This window comes from Tachyglossus aculeatus, chromosome X1 (assembly GCF_015852505.1).
Source record: "Tachyglossus aculeatus isolate mTacAcu1 chromosome X1, mTacAcu1.pri, whole genome shotgun sequence".
NCBI lineage: Eukaryota > Metazoa > Chordata > Mammalia > Monotremata > Tachyglossidae > Tachyglossus > Tachyglossus aculeatus.
In genome coordinates, this window is record NC_052101.1 from 15753692 (window position 1) to 15771251 (window position 17560).

The window sequence follows — 17560 nt, forward strand, 5'->3', positions numbered from 1 at the left end:
GACCTGAAAATAATGTACTCAGATCTCAAAATATTTATTTAAACTGGCGAATATTACAGAGTCCATGTGAGGAGGGTAATTTCCATAAGTAACTGTTCTGCAATATAAAAAAACCCGCCAAATTGAAGGACTTTAAATGACTGATACCACTGGGCAATATTTTGCCCTTTCTTTCCTTCACAAAAAAACCAAAAACTACAGTATAGAAAGTCCGTATTTTATTGCACTAGGAATTTTATAATTACCTAACAAAAAATATAACGAAGAGAGGGTAATACAGTAGCTACAAATACTGGTTACCGAAACCTCTAGTTGATATATGAATTTAAAAAACAAACAAAAAAAACCCGGTCTCAATTTCAGAATTTGAAGTCTTGCTGGGCAGTAAGACATGGAAACGTTTGGGAATAGAACAAAACACTTTTACTTCTTTAGGAAAAAAACGAACACTAAACTTTCAAACCCAAGGGCAGTCCCCACTCAATAAAATCATTCATTTGAGAAGTGCGGCTGAAGAGACTTTCTCGTCTCGGGAGGTTTCTCTCCTCCCTTGAAATGCTGCTCATTACTCAGAGACGGCAGATCAGAATACTCAACCGCTGTGGAAGAAACAAAAGGGATCCAAAGGGATTTCTCTCCTGGAACAGTCGCGCGATCGCAGAGTCGAACGCAAAAACCAAAGAGGAGAAGAAACATCTAGCGGAAACCTGTCTGGAGCTCCCAAGTTGGGGAAGAGTTTGGGAAAATGTAAATCTCACCGACTTGATTAAACTGGGGGCGGGGGGATGCAACACCATCGATCTCTAACCCTGACTGGTCTTCTGGTGATTCTTTTTCTTAAAAAGAAATGCCGTTCGGGAAAATAAACCAGCCGAGGAGGCGGAACGCCGACGACAATAAATAAAACGCAACGGGAGACTATCACGGTCTGGGCTGGCCTCTGGCGTGAGTTCCGAATCTGTTGGGAAGATTTGTAAAACCGGTCCTGGATCCCTGGGCGGCCCCCACTCCCGGTATTCCGAATCCCGGACTGAAGCCACCACCGTACGGTGCGGCTCCGTGGTTACCGCCCAGACCGTACGGCCTGCTTTGGGTGTTGAGGAGGACGACGGGGTTCACGTTTTTCCCCGGGGTGTTGAAAGAAAATTCCGGAGGAGGGCTACCGGGCTTCGCCGGAGTGGACGTGGCAGGGCTCGGCTCGTCGGTGACCCTCACGGGGGGCATCGGGATGATGTGATGATCGGAGAGCACGTTGGCCGCAACGGGCCCGGACACCAGGGCGGGCCTGATCCAGTCATCCTTGAAAATCTGAACGGTCAGCGTGGACACCAGAGTGTACAGTCGGTTGGTGACGTGAGCGAGGACCATCTGCTCGTTGGCATCTCTTCGAATCCGCACGTGCACCGATCCAGCCTGAAAGGGAACAACCGCTTGAGGAGCCCGGCAGAGGGACGGACTTCGCCTCGCTGCTTCGGGGAAGCAGCGGGCCCAGCGGACCCAGCCCGGGCCCGGGAGTCAGAAATAATGATAATAATAATAATGATGATGGCATTTATTAAGCGCTTACTATGTGCAAAGCACTGTTCGGATAATAATAATAATGATGGCATTTATTAAGCGCTTACTATGTGCAAGGCACTGTTCTAAGCGCTGGGGAGGTTACAAGGGCTCACAGTCTTCATCCCCATTTGACAGATGAGGGAACTGAGGCCCAGAGAAGTGAAGTGACTTGCCCAAAGTCACGCAGCTGACAAGTGGCGGGGCCGGGATTTGAACCCATGACCTCTGACTCCAAAGTCTGTGCTCTTTCCATTGAGCCACGCTGTTCTAAGCGCTAATAATAATAATAATGATGGCATTTATTAAGCACTTACTATGTGCAAGGCACTGTTCTAAGTGCTGGGGAGGTTACAAGGCGATCAAGTGGTCCCAAGGGGGCTCACAGTCTTCATCCCCGTTTTACAGATGAGGGAACTGAGGCCCAGAGAAGTGAAGTGATATGCCCAAAGTCATGCAGCTGACAAGTGGTGGAGCCGGGATTTGAACCCATGACCTCTGACTCCAAAGCCTGGGCTCTTTCCATTGAGCCACGCTGTTCTAAGCGCCGGGGAGGTTACAAGGTGATCAGGTTGTCCCACGCGGGGCTCACGGCCCCCATTTTCCAGAGGAGGTCACTGAGGCCCAGAGAAGTGAAGTGACTTGCCCGAAGTCACCCAGCTGACAAGTGGCGGGGCCGGGATTTGAACCCATGACCTCTGACTCCAAAGCCCGGGCTCTTTCCACTGAGCCACGCTGCTTCGAGAGACCTGGGTTCTCATCCCGGCTCTGCCACTGGGTTGCTGTGTGACCCTGTGCAAGTCATTTCCCTTCTGTGTGCTTCGGTTACCTCATCTGTGAAAGGGGGATTAAGACTGTGAGCCCCACGTGGGGCAGGGGATTATTGTGCCCACCCTGATCGGCTTCTATCTACCCCAGCACTTGGAAAAGTGCTTGACACCTAGTAAATGCCTAACAGATACCGTCGTTATTATTATTACTACTACTAATATTATTATTTATATTATATTAGTCATAATATAAGTTAATAATAATAATAATCATATTTATATTATATTAGTCATACGTTATGACCCTGGGCAAGGCTGGGAGTCCCCTGTGGGACAGGGAGTGTGTCCAATCCAATTTGCTTGTATCCACCCCAGAGCATAGTAATAATAATAATAATAATGGCATTTATTAAGCGCTTACTATGTGCAAAGCACTGTTCTAAGCGCTGGGGAGGTTACCAGGTGATCAGGTTGTCCCACGGGGGGCTCACAGTCTTCCTCTCCATTTTACAGATGAGGGAACTGAGGCCCAGAAAAGTGAAGTGACTTGCCCAAAGTCACACAGCTGACAATTGGTGGAGCCGGGATTTGAAACCATGACCTCTGACTCCAAAGCCCAGCTGTGTGACTTTGGGCAAGTCACTTAACTTCTCTGAGCCTCAGTTCCCTCATCTGTAAAATGGGGATTGAGACTGTGAGCCCCACATGGGACAACCTGATCACCTTGTACCCCCCCCCCAGCGCTTAGAACAGTGCTTTGCACATAGTAAGCGCTGAACAAATACCATCATTATTATCATTATTATTATTTCCACTGAGCCACGCCGCTTCTCTAGTACAGTGCCTGGCACATAATAAGCACTTCAATACTATTATTATTATTATTATTATTAATGAAGCTGAACATTTTAGAGAAGCAGCGTGGCTCAGTGGAAAGAGCCCGGGCTTTGGAGTCAGAGGTCGTGGATTCAAATCCGGACTCCGCCAATTGTCAGCTGTGTGACTTTGGGCAAGTCACTTCACTTCTCTGGGCCTCAGTTCCCTCTTCTGTAAAATGGGGATTAGGACTGGGAGCCCCCTGTGGAACAACCTGATCACCTTGTAACCTCCCCAGCGCTTAGAACAGTGCTTTGCACATGGTAAGCACTTAACAAATACCATCATTATTATTATTATTATTTCCACTGAGCCACGCCGCTCTCTAGTACAGTGCCTGGCACATAATAAGCACTTAATGCCATTATTATTATTATTATTATTAATGAAGCTGAACACTTTAGAGAAGCAGCATGGCTCAGTGGAAAGAGCATGGGCTTTGGAGTCAGAGGTCGTGGATTCAAATCCGGACTCCGCCAATTGTCAGCTGTGTGACTTTGGGCAAGTCACTTCACTTCTCTGGGCCTCAGTTCCCTCTTCTGTAAAATGGGGATTAGGACTGGGAGCCCCCTGTGGAACAACCTGATCACCTTGTAACCTCCCCAGCGCTTAGAACAGTGCTTTGCACATGGTAAGCACTTAACAAATACCATCATTATTATTATTATTATTTCCACTGCGCCACGCCGCTTCTCTAGTACAGTGCCTGGCACATAATAAGCACTTAACAAATACCATTATTATTATTATTATTAATGAAGCCGAACACTTTCTCAGCCTAGGCTGGAGAGCTCCTGAAGCCGTTTAGCAAAGCTCATCCCAAATCCGCGAGGGTGGAAATCGGGCAAGGTCCCCACTGTCTCTGAGAGCGAGTCCGACTTCCTCGGAAGAGGAAACCGAATGAAGGGCACCACCGGTTCTAGTCCGGTTCCAGAGCACGTGTGAATACAAAGAGGCGCTTCTGGATCGGTCGGGGGGTGTTGCTACCAGAAGCCGGACAGCAGCAGGGCGTCTACAGTCAGCTATAATAATGGTGGGACCTGTTAAGCGCTTACTACGTGCCAGGCACTGCACTAAGCACAGGTGTAGACACAGGCTAGTTCATTCATTCATTCAATCATATTTATTGAACACTTACCGTGTGCAGAGCACTGGACTAAGCGCTTGGGAAATACAAGTTGGCAACATCTAGAGCATCATCTAGAGCAACATCCCCACAGCACCTGTATATATGTATATATGGTTGTACATATTTATTACTCTATTTATTTATTTATTTGTTTTCCTTGTACATATCTATCCTATTTATTTTATTTTGTTGGTATGTCTGGTTTTGTTCTCTGTCTCCCCCTTTTAGACTGTGAGCCCACTGTTGGGTAGGGACTGTCTCTATGTGTTGCCAATTTGTACTTCCCAAGCGCTTAGTACAGTGCTCTGCACATAGTAAGCGCTCAATAAATACGAGTGATTGATTGATTGATTGATTGATTGAACTAGAGATGGGCCCTACCCAACAGTGGGCTCAGTCTAGAAGGGGGAGACAGAGAACAAAACCAAACATATTAACAAAAATAAAATAATAGAATAAATATGTACAAATAAAATAGAGTAAAAAATATGTACAAACATATATACAGGTGCTGTGGGGAGGGGAAGGAGGAAAGGCGGAGGGGATGGGGAGGGAGAGGAAGGGGAGAGGAAGGAGGGGGCTCAGTCTGGGAATGAATGAATGAATGAATATACACCAGACATAATAATAATAATAATAATAATGATGGTATTTGTTAAGCACTTACTATGTGCAAAGCACTGTTCTAAGCGCTGGGGAGATACAAGGTGATCAGGTTGTCCCACAGGGGGCTCACAGTCTTAATCCCCATTTTACAGATGAGGGAACTGAGGCCCAGAGAAGTGAAGTGACTTGCCCAAAGTCACCCAGCTGACAAGTGGCGGGGCCGGGATTTGAACCCATGACCTCTGACTCCAAAGCCCGGGCTCTTTCCACTGAGCCACGCCGCTTCTCATCATCTAATACTCAATGCATACTTGTAACTCCCTTGCTTAGCCTTTCGCCCCGGTTGAATTTCATCCTGTGTTTAATGGTTCATTTATCAAACTTGCAGATGAAGAAAGCACAGAGTCACACTCCACCCGAAACCTAAATCGAGGCAAATTTGCCCCTCACTGCTTCCAAGAAACTATTCACGTTGGATACAGTCCCTGCCCCGCATGGCGCTAACAGCCTCAATCCCCGTATTACGGATGAGGTGCCTCAGGCACAGAGAAGTGAACCCACTTGCCCAAGGTCACACAGCAGACAAGAACGCGTGGCTTCCTTATTCCCAGACCCGTGCTCTAGCCACTATTCCGTGTTGCTTCTCGGCGGGATGGCTCATCTGCTTGGATTTGACATCTGCTCTTGATGTAGAGAAGCACTGTGGCTCGGTGGAAATCAATCAATCGATCAATCAATCGTATTTATTGAGCGCTTACCGTGTGCAGAGCACTGTACTAAGCGCTTGGGAAGTACAAGTCGGCAACACATAGAGGCAGTCCCTACCCAACAGTGGGCTCACAGTCTAGAAGGGGGAGACAGAGAACAAAACCAAACATACCAACAAAATAAAATAGATAGGATAGATATGTACAAGTAAAACAAATAAATAAATAGAGTAATAAATATGTACAACCATATATACATCAATCAATCAATCGTATTTATTGAGCGCTTACTGTGTGCAGAGCACTGTACTAAGCGCTTGGGAAGTACAAGTCGGCAACACATAGAGACAGTCCCTACCCAACAGTGAGCTCACAGTCTAGAAGGGGGAGACAGAGAACAAAACCAAACATACTAACAAAATAAAATAAATAGAATAGATATGTAGATGTAAGATAAATAGAGTAATAAATATGTACAAACATATATACATACATACAGGTGCTGTGGGGAAGGGAAGGAGGTAAGATGGGGGGAAAAGAGCCTGGGCTTTGGAGTCAGAGGTCATGGGTTCAAATCCTGGCTCCGCCAACTGTCAGCTGTGTGGCTTGGGCAAGTCACTTCACTTCTCTGGGCCTCAGTTCCCTCATCTGTAAAACGGGGATTAAGACTGTGAGCCCTACGTGGGACAAACTGATCACCTTGTAACCTCCCCAGCGCTTAGAACAGTGCTCTGCCTATAGTAAGTGCTTAATAAATGCCGTTATTATTATTATTATTAGGCCCTAGATCAGGAGGGGATGTGGGCGGGTGAGAGACGGGAAGGGGAGAGAGTGAAAGCGTGTGCGTGTTTGTGAGTGAGTGGGTGAGAGAAAGAGAGAGACGAAGGGAGACAGAGAGAGACGGGCCTATCGCCATCCAAATTTCTACAAACGGCCCCCAGTTTGTATGCGCACCAACCCCGGCAAACGTATTTTTAGCCAATGTGGGTAGCTCTGGGATTCCTCTGCTCCTGGACTGACTTCACTAGCAGCAGGCCCATTTAGTAGCCAAACCATCCATCTCATTTCATATAGCTTTCGACAACACCACAGCACCTGTATATATGTATATATGGTTGTACATATTTATTACTCCATTTATTTTACTTGTACATATCTATCCTATTTATTTTATTTTGTTAGTATGTTTGGTTTTGTTCTCTGTCTCCCCCTTTTAGACTGTGAGCCCACTGTTGGGTAGGGACTGTCTCTATACGTTGCCAATTTGTACTTCCCAAGCGCTTAGTACAGTGCTCTGCACATAGTAAGCGCTCAATAAATACGATTGATGATGATGATGACAATAACTGTTTCCTACGAGTTCTCGGGTAAGAAAACCCCGACCGATTAGGTTGCCTAGGTAGAACCACAGGTCAGAAATGTTAAAAAACATGGTTTGAAAGAAGGTGGCAAAATCTTATTGAGGATGCAACGAAAGGCAAAGACAGTGGGCTAAAATTACCTACCAGCGAACCAAAACCCAGCGTCCAAAAGTGCTCATTTCGGACTTCCAAGACTCCATCCAAGGTTGAAACCTAATACAGATCCCCAAAATAGTTAATGAGCCATACGTTTCAATATCGTTATGTAGTTCTGAACTACTGACTCTATTTCACTGCATCCCCGATATTTTATTTTTAACGACTTTGGACCCATTTCTCCATTCAACAGCATCATGACACTTCTACCCCTTCAAGACGAGTTGTCCAGAAGCTGATTTCAGGCCTTGGCCTGAGGGGGTGGCTGACATAGAGCTCGGAGTGACTTTTGGCTTCATCACATTGCTGGGCAAGAACACGATAATAAATCATTCCAGGGGAGAGGAAGTCTCGGTAAGTGAAGATTCCTTTGCAATCATCATCTTTACTTATTTTTCTTATACTGCACTCTCCACTACTGTTTTAGGTGAATTCAATGTTTTCCTTCTGACATGCTGCGCTTTACTAATATGCAGTCAATCAATGGTATTCACTGAGTGCTTACTATGTGCTCAGCGCTGTACTAAGTGCTTAGGAGAATACAGTACAAAGAATTAGCAGATATGTTCCCTGCACATAAATGGGCTTACATCTAGAGAGGAAAATCGACATTATTATAATTTCCTGACTGAGCTCGCCTCTCCTCTTCTCCTACGCCCTTCTGCGCTGCTCATACTTGCTCCTTCATTCATCCTCTCTCCCTTCCCCACAGCATGTGTGTACATATCTATCTGTTATATTTATTTATTTATATTTAATGTCTGGCTCCTCCCCTAGACTGTTAGCTCACTGTGGGCAGGGAAAGTGTTTGATGTTATATTGTACTCTTCCAAGTGCTTGGCACAGTGCTTTACGTACAGTAAGTGCTCAATAAATGAGATTATTATTAATAATAATTATAATAAGTATTTATAATATTTATTGAACACTTCTGCGTGCAGAGCACTGTACTAAGTGCTTGCGAAAGCACAATATAACAATATCCAGCGCTTAGAACAGTGTACACAGTAGTGCACATAGTAAGCGTTTAACAAATGCCATCATCATCACCATCAATATAACAGAGTTGGTAGACACATTTCCTGCACACAATGAGCTTACGGATGAGGTTTTCTAACCTTTGCCTGGTCCCTTTTGTACACTATCTTTGTAAGCTGCTAAGTGCGATGCCATTATCACCACTGCCCCGGCTTCTGCACGCTTCATTCCCCTGGAACCGCCCTTGCAAAGGTTACTAATGATGTCCTTCTTGCCCTACCCAATGGCCTCTCCCATCCTAATCCTCCTTGACCTCTCAGTCGTCTTTGACACGTCTAACGTGTTGTTGGGTAGGGACCGTCTCTATCTGTTGCCGATCTGTACTTCTCAAGTACAGTGCTCTGCACACAGAAAGAGCTCAATAAATACGATTGAATGAATGACCACGGCCTTCTCCTGGAAACATTATCCAACCTCAGATTCGCGGACACTGTTCTCTCTTCGTTCTCCTCCTATCTCTCCGGCCACTCATTCTCAGACTCTTTTGCGGGCTCCTCCTCTGCCTCCCACCTCCTAACCGTGGGAGTCCCTCAAATCTCACTTCAGGGTCTCATTCTGTTCTCCTTCTCCATCCACTCCCTCAAATAATTCATTTGCGCCTGTGGCTTCAACTACCATCTCTACGCTGCTCTAATGCCGGCCCTACTCACCGGACCTCAATCTCGTCCATCTCGCCACCGACTTCTCGCCCACATCCTGCGATCTCTCTCTCTTCGGACGGTGACTCTTCCCACCTTCAAAGCCTTCCTGCAGGCACATCTCCTCCAAGAGGGCTTCCACGACTATGCTCTCGTTTCCTCTTTGCCCACTCCCTTTTGCGTTGTCCCTGTGCTTGGATCAGGCGATCCATCAGTCCCACGACACTGATGAACGTATTGGCAATTTATTTACTTATACTAATGTCTGCCTCTCCCTCTAGACTAAGCTTGTTGTGGGGAGGAAATATGTGTACCTACTCTTTTGTACTGTAGGCTCCCAAGTGCTTAGTACAGTGATCTGCATACAGTAAGTCTTCAACTGATACAACTGATCGATTGATTAGTTAAGCAATCGCATCTTCTAGACCGTCAGCCCACTGTTGGGTAGGGACCGTCTCTATATGTTGCCAACTTGTACTTCCCAAGCGCTTTGTACAGTTCTCTGCACACAGTAAGCGCTCAATAAATATGATTGATTGATTGAGCACCATACTGAGGGCTTGGGAGAGAACACTACGACCGAGTGGAAGTCTTCAACTGATTGACTGATTAGTTAAACAATCGTATTTTCTAGACTGTGAGCCCACTGTTGGGTAGGGACCATCTCTATATGTTATCTTACAGTGCTTACAGTGCTTATCTTACAGTGCTCTGCACATAGTAAGTGCTCAATAAATACGACTGATGATGTTGCCAACTTGTACTTCCCAAACTCTTAGTACAGTGCTCTGCACACAGTAAGTGCTCAATAAATACGATTCATTGATTGATTGATTGAGCACCATACTGAGGGCTTGGGAGAGACACGGTCCCTGCCCACAATGAGCTCACAGTCTAGCGGGGCGAGACACACGTCGATATAAATGCCTACAGGGCTTTAAGCGATTCCAAGATGCGGCTGATTTTCTGAGCGGTGCCCTCTTACCTCTCTGATGAGCTTATCCAGTTGACCGATTACGTGAGGTGGAGTGGTCTGGAAAAAAAACATTTGATGACGTTAACCTGAGGTCACACTACAACCGGGCAAACCTAAGAGGAAAGGACGGGGTGGTTAGAGACCGATGGACACGGCACTCGGGGCAACTGGGTTCTAGGACAAGCTGAGCTTTACCTCATGATTCTGGGGGCGGCAGCAATGCTGAATGTCCCCCGTAAGTGGCCGGGCAGGAAAGTTGCCCTGATTCACCCAGCAGGAATCAGCGTGGGAGCGCGTCCCGGCTCCCGAGGTAGTAGCTGACCCTGACAGCTCTCAAGACGTGGTGTTTAAGCTCCCCTCACTCACCTGGAGTAATACTTTTCCACTGTACACACTCATGGGGTACATAGTACCAAATGTCATCAGAGCAATAGCTATGGCTGAGGCGGTGTCTACAGCAAAGTAATTACTGAAACAAGAAGAAGATCATTCCAAGTGTAAATATTTGTCTCTCAGAACCTGCAGCCAAATCATCTTGGGCTATGATCGCATCAACTCTCAAGAAGAAAAATGGCATTCTGAAGACTGGCCAGTGTCTGGATGGGAGAGCGAAAGAGATCACAATGTTTTTTCCCCCCGAATAGGCCACTGGTCGAAGTGCACAACGCAAAACCAGATTCGTAAAAGACCGATTTGGAAGCCAATGCATTAATATGGACAGTCTTTCTGGCTACCCACTAAGCAACAAGAAATTGGGATAACTAGAGACATTTGCCTGGGCAGTCGCAAAACATTTGTTGCATCAAGCAAGAGTCAAAGCAGGGAGAGGGAGGGAAACAGAGAGGGACAGAGAAGAGAAAAAGAGAGCGCTAGAGCGAGCACTGCTATCTCCACATATTTAACCCTACTCAATCTCTTGGTTTTATTTTTACATATATTAAAATAAATATATTTATTTTTCATAAATATATTATACATCATATATTATATATATGCATATATACATATATGTATATATGTGTGTATACATATATGCATATATGTGTGTATATATACATATATGCATATGTGTGTATATATACATATATATACACACATATGCATATATATGTGTATATATACACACACATATATATACGTGCTTACTTTGTGCCAAGCACTGCACTAAGCAATGAAATAGATACAAGATCACCAGGATGTACACAGTCTATGTTCCACGTGGGGTTCAGTCTTAATCCCCATTTTACAGATGAGGTCACTGAGGCCCAGAGAAGCGAAGTGACTTGCCCAAGGTCACGCAGCAGACAAGTGGAGGAGCCGGGACTAGAATTTTTCTAGAAACAAGAATGCTTCTTGTGCTTAGAAACACACACCCATTTGTTCCTTAAAATAAAGTCCGATTTAAGTAGCTACTTGGTGGGGGGGTAAAGTAAGTTGGTCATATGAGAGTGTGGCTCAGTGGAAAGAGCCCAGGCTTTGGAGTCAGAGGTCATGGGTTCAAATCCCAGCTCTGCCAATTGTCAGCTGTGTGACTTTGGGCAAGGCACTTCACTTCTCCGGGCCTCAGTGACCTCATCTGTAAAATGGGGATTAAGACTGTGAGCCCCCCGTGGGACAACCTGATCAACTTGTAACCTCCCCAGCGCTTAGAACGGTGCTTGGCACATAGTAAGCACTTAATAAATGTCATTATTCATTAAAAATTTATAATTTAAAATGTAAAAATAAAAATTATCTATAAAAATGTCATTATTATTATATAAGGGCTGATGAAACTGACCGATGAATCTGTTAATCTGCTAGCAGACTAGCCATGTTTTCTTGGCCCTTTTGGCACATTCAGACCCCGCCTCCCACCCCCACCCAAGGGAATTTCCTCAGGACCTTCCTGGGGAAGATGGAGAAATGGCGTTTCTGTGGGAGCCCAAAATCCCACCTGTAGTTTGGGCCATTCAGAAAGCCCCGCTGGTCGGATCCATCAGAGCTGCAGAAGTACCATCCCCAGGATGCTTTTCCACTGGTCGGGGAACAGTCTATAATTGATCTCCGCCTGCTCCCACCTTGGGCTCACCCTTAATCCCTCCGCTGTGGAAGGGCCCTTTGGCCAAAAAAACCCAAAAACCCAGCCTGACTCAGGAACCGTCCAAGTGTAGAAACGGCATCAGTGTCACTGATCTCCCCCATCTAGATCGTGAACCCGTTGTTAGTTAGGGACTGTATATGTTGCCGACTGGTACTTCCCAAGCGTTTAGTCCAGTGCTCTGCACACAGTAAGCGCCCAATAAATACAACTGAATGGACGAATTCAGTCGAAACAGTCCATAAGCAACTGGTTTCCCTTCCACGTCACTGCCGCCTCCAGTCACTCACGTCTATATCACGTGGGGCTTTGGCAATCGGTGACCGAGGGTTTCAAAGCCAAACCCGACAGAGACACCCTTGTTTTCTTTGTCAGGGACTTAGCGCGGAAAGGACGCCTCTCGCCCTTGTGAGTAGGGCTGTTCGTCGTCATCATCATCATCATCAATCGTATTTATTGAGCGCTTACTGTGTGCAGAGCACTGTACTAAGCGCTTGGGAAGTACAGGTTTGCAACATATAGAGACAGTCCCTACCCAACAGTGGGCTCACAGTTGTCCCATCGTGGGGAAGGGGTGGAGCGTTCAACAAGAACGGTACTTACTTAATTTCGATTAGCATGTACGTAATGCAGAGGGCAAGCGCCCCGGCGAGATCAATCAAGACAAAGGGGTTCATTCGGGGCAGGAAGATACTGCTGAGCCCAGGAATGATGCCACATACGCTGGGAGAAAAGAAAGGCGAGGTTTCACTGGCACATGTCGGACATTCTCCTGACAGCCTACTTCATAAAAGCTGCATTTTAGCCATCCTCATCATCATCAATCGTATTTATTGAGCGCTTACTATGTGCAGAGCACTGTACTAAGCGCTTGGGAAGTACAAATTGGCAACATGTAGAGGCAGTCCCTACCCAACAGTGGGCTCACAGTCTACAAGGGGGAGACAGAGAACAAAACCAAACATACTAACAAAATAAAATAAATACAATAGATATGTACAAATAAAATAAATAAATAAATAGCCGGCACTGTCCCCCCGGCCCCGCCTCCAGCTATTCCACCATCAGCAGCTAGCCCGGTCCAAAGGGCAACTCCACCCACCCACGGGACCAGTGGCCACTCAGCTCTTCCTAGCTCGCCCCCCAAGTGGGAAAAATAATGATAATAATAAAAACTGTGGTATGTGTTAAGCGCTTAATATGCGCCAAGCACTGTACCAGAAGCATGAGAAGCAGCATGGCTCAGTGGAAGGAGCCCAGGCTTTGGAGTCAGAGGTCACGGGTTCAAATCCCGGCTTGCCCTCTTGTCAGCTGTGTGACTTTGGGTAAGTCACTTCACTTCTCTGCGCCTCAGTTCCCTCATCTGTAAAATGGGGATTAAGACTGTGAGCCCCCCATGGGCCAACCTGATCACCGTGTAACCTCCCCAGTGCTTTGCACTTAGTAAGCGCTTAATAAATGCTAATAATTATTATTAATAATAAATATGACTGACTGACCAACTTGCAGCTCTCCCAGCCCTGAAAGTTCCTGTATCACTCCGGCCCTGGGAGAAGTTCCGGGCCTTTTCATACTAGCCTCTCTCCCGATTCTATCGTTCCCGTTCCCTCATCCATCCTACCCCAGCTGTCTGATCACATTGGAAACGACCTCCTCGTGCCTAGAGAGTTTGTCTTCTGTCTCATTTGCAGTCTCCCATTCGCTCAGTACAGTGCCCTGCACACGGTAGGCGTTCAATAGACACCATCTAGAAGGGGAGGATGGAAAACTGCTCCACTGCTGGGTGTCAGTGCTGGAAGCAATGTAGCACTCGATCCCCAAATTTGCACTCATTTCCCGAAGCCGGGTAAGGGACACCTCCGAGCAACTGTACACTTTGGAGGTGTTGACTTCTGCTCGAAGGTAGACACACACTGAGGCCTACAAGTCGTCCATCAAGAGGAATGCCCCTCTCCATCCCCCCATCTTCCCTCCTTCCCTTCCCCACAGCACCTGTATATATGTATATATGGTTGTACATATTTATTACTCTATTTATTTATTTATTTATTTATTTTACTTGTACATTTCTATCCTATTTATTTTATTTTGTTGGTATGTCTGGTTCTGTTCTCTGTCTCCCCCTTTTAGACTGGGAGCCCACTGTTGGGTCGGGACTGTCTCTATGTGTTGCCAATTTGTACTTCCCAAGCGCTTAGTACAGTGCTCTGCACATAGTAAGCGCTCAATAAATACGATTGATTGATTGATTGATTGATTGAATGCGAATTCTTCGACTGGGGAGTGCGGGGCGTTGCGAGGGCCGGGGGACACCTGTCTTTCCAATCTCATCATGAGAACAGGTTATTCCTACAAACTCAACGAGGACAGGAAAGTTGGAATAAGACGTTCCTGTCCCTTCTGGCCCACTTAGTGACCCGCGGAATGACCCGATCAATGATTAAACTTAAGCTGCCGGGGACTCTCGAAGCGTTTCCTTTTCCAAGCTACGAGTCATTAAAGCTCAAAAAACCGTACCTCCTACTGAGATCCGCGACATGCTCTTGAAGCCAACTTGTACTAGCAGCTGCGGAAAAAAGATCCAGAGTTATTCAGCACCGACAGTCAGAGAGGAAAAAGAAGCCCCCGACGCTTTTCAAATGACTTAACTCTCCAATTTGCCGCCTCTCCTCCCGGGCAAATTATTCAGTGTGTGAGCTGAGAAAAGTCTGAAGACAGACGGGCTTACGACCGCCGCCTCAGCCGCCCTAAATGATAAACCGATGAGCTGAAAGAATTAAGCAAACTTCCTGAAACAGGAAACTAACTTCTGTGGTCTAGAGTTCCGCAGCCCCGAGGATCCTTGGAGGAACAAGAGATGGAAAAACCCACTGAACTGGGCACTGACTGGCAGGAAGGAACTGTGCCAAATATAGATCACGATAGAACTATCATCGTGGAAATTATTTTGATTAAACAATTAGTTACTGGACCTTTTGAAATGATCCCCGTCCAAGGAATAGTGAGATATTAACCGTATTTATTCTATTGTGAATATGGCTTATTTTGGTAAACGGAAATTGTCAAAAATAATTTATAAAAATAATTTGGCGAGAGCCAAACCCATCTGTGGTCAGGCCAGGCTCGGATAGCACCCACCTTCCTCCTGCTGCCCAAACTGCAGAGGAAGACACGAGGAGGAAAGGGAGGAAGTGAGACGGATGCCCATTTAAACGCGCTCCGGAGCCGGCTCGAAGGAGCGTGATGAAGTTGCCTTTTCTGCCGTGGGGCTCTGAAGACATTGGCGGCTGCTTAGTACAGTGCTCTGCACACAGTAAGCGCTCAATAAATACGATTGATGATGCTTAGGCAGTCTGTCGATCGCTGAAAGGGCAAACCTTTGAACGGCTTGCAGAGATGGAGGCCGTTTTCAGGCTTGGGCTCACCAGGGAAAGGGCCGAGTGGAGTCGGGCCCTGAAAATCCACCGTTATATAGATCTACCGTGATCTATATTTGGCCCAGTTCCGTCCTGCCAGTCAGTGCCCGGTTCAATGGGTTTTCCATCTCTTGTTCCTCCAAGGTTTCCAGAACATTAATAATAATGATGATGGCATTTGTTAAGCGCGCTTACTATGTGCATAGCATCATCATCAATCGCATTTATTGAGTGCTTACTGTGTGCAGAGCACTGTACTAAGCACTTGGGAAGTACAAGTTGGCAACATATAGAGACAGTCCCTACCCAACAGTGGGCTCACAGTCTAAAAGCACAGTCTAAAAGAACATAGCACTGTTCTAAGCGCTGGGGAGGATACAAGGTGATCAGGTTGTCCCACGGGGGGCTCACAGTCTTCATCCCCATTTGACAGATGAGGGAACTGAGGCCCAGAGAAGTGAAGTGACTTGCCCAAAGTCACACAGTTGACAAGTGGCGGAGCCGGGATTAGAACCCACGACCTCTCACTCCCAAGCCCGGGCTCTCGCCACTGAGCCACACTGCATCTCTACTTCCCAAGCGCTTACTGCAGTGCTCTGCACACGGTAAGCGCTCAGTAAATACGATGGAATGAATGAATTTTACAGGCTGAACATGAAGTGGTTCATCCATCTGGAATTTCATCTCTGTATTTCTATTGCGCTAGTTAGAACAGTGCTTTGCACATAGTGAGCGCTTAATAAATGCCATTATTATAGTTCCTCTCCTGAAGCTCCTGAGTAATTTAAGAAACATTCCAAGTGAGCCGTCAGATCCCTCAGCCCCTGCTCCCTCCTGCCTGCCCCTTTCTGGGCAGAATCAGCTCTTCCAGGAAAGGCTCTGCCTCCTGGCTCTTCCGCCTCTTCCGCTATTAATAATCATAATAGTAATTGTGGATTTATTAAGCGCTTACTATGTGCCCAGCGCTGTTCTAAGACTTGTGGTGGATTCAAGGTAATCAGGTTGGACACAGTCCCTGTCCCACACGGGGCTCCCAGTCTTCATCCCCATTTTACAGGTGGGGGAACTGAGGCACGCAGACATTAAGGGACGTGCTGAAAGTCACACAGCAGACACGTGGCAGAGCGGGATTAGAACCCACGTCATTTGACTCTCAGGCCCGTGCTCTTTCCACTAGGCCACACTGCTTCTCCTTCCACTGCCTCTACAGTGACATCGACTTTGGAGCCGGATAGTTCCAAAGTGTTTCTACGGCTCATTACTTATTGTGAAATCATAACGAAGCTCGGTGAAAAAATTGGTGACTCCCGCTCTAGGGCTTTCTCCACATTTCTAGACTGTGAGCCCGTTGTTGGGCAGGGACCGTCCCTATATGTTGCCAACTTGTACTTCCCAAGCGCTTTGTCCAGTGCTCTGCACACAGGAAGCGCTCAATAAACACGACTGGATGAATGAATGAATTAAAATCCCCTTTAGGCAAGACTGCCGGGGTGACTAGAAAGAATACTGGATTTCCTGTATTTTTCTCAAAGGAGCTAAATAGATCTGGATGACAACAGTTACTGTCTTCCTTGAATTTCCTTAGGTCTTTCGGTAGTTAAAAGTAAAAATAAATAAATACCTTCAGAGACATAAGCAAAGGGTTTATTCCGAACGGAAAGCATTGTAAACAAGTTGAAGGAGAGAGCCACAAAAGTACCGACTAACAATCGACCCCTGGAGAAAAGACAAAAAAGAAAACTTATCGGTATTTTCCCCTGACATCAATATATAATTTCACAGGACATGGAGAACTAGGGCCAAATAACAGGACTAAATGACAGAGCTCTACATGAATCACGACGGAAACAAATAGCCTACAGAGTCTCCCTTGTACAAAATCTACATATACAAATACATATACATATGTATACATATACATATGTATGTATACATATGTATACATGTATGTATATATGTATGCATGTATATATGTATACATATGTATACATATACATGTACAAAATCTACAAGAGCATTCGGTCATAAGCCACAAACTCGAGCCTGATTTTGCAGCAAGGTGATGTTACTTGGTCACGCGTAAATGCTGCCTGAAAACCTGTCTGATGGAAGAGTCCGAACGGGCTTATCTCTGTGAGATTCTAGTTTGATTTATTAAAACGTTTTATATTTTTATATTGCCTTCCTTCCAAGGAATTCATATCACTTGACAAATATCAACAACTCGCTAATCTTTGCTTTCCTCCGATA

The 17560-nt window shown here is 46.0% G+C and overlaps 1 protein-coding gene across 1 annotated transcript in view; it reads right to left on the bottom strand.

Annotated features, from left to right (window-relative positions):
- Positions 1–203: 203 nt before the first annotated feature.
- The window catches only part of SLC30A6 (solute carrier family 30 member 6), a 40907-nt gene continuing 23550 nt past the window's right edge, over positions 204–17560 (bottom strand). The window contains exons 8-14 of the mRNA XM_038740259.1: positions 16932–17026; positions 14412–14460; positions 12498–12617; positions 10181–10283; positions 9824–9871; positions 7151–7219; positions 204–1413 (exon numbers count right to left, since the gene is read on the bottom strand). Coding sequence (XP_038596187.1) covers positions 922–1413; positions 7151–7219; positions 9824–9871; positions 10181–10283; positions 12498–12617; positions 14412–14460; positions 16932–17026 — 976 coding nt within the window. The 3' untranslated portion in view covers positions 204–921. The remainder of the gene's footprint in view (positions 1414–7150; positions 7220–9823; positions 9872–10180; positions 10284–12497; positions 12618–14411; positions 14461–16931; positions 17027–17560) is intronic.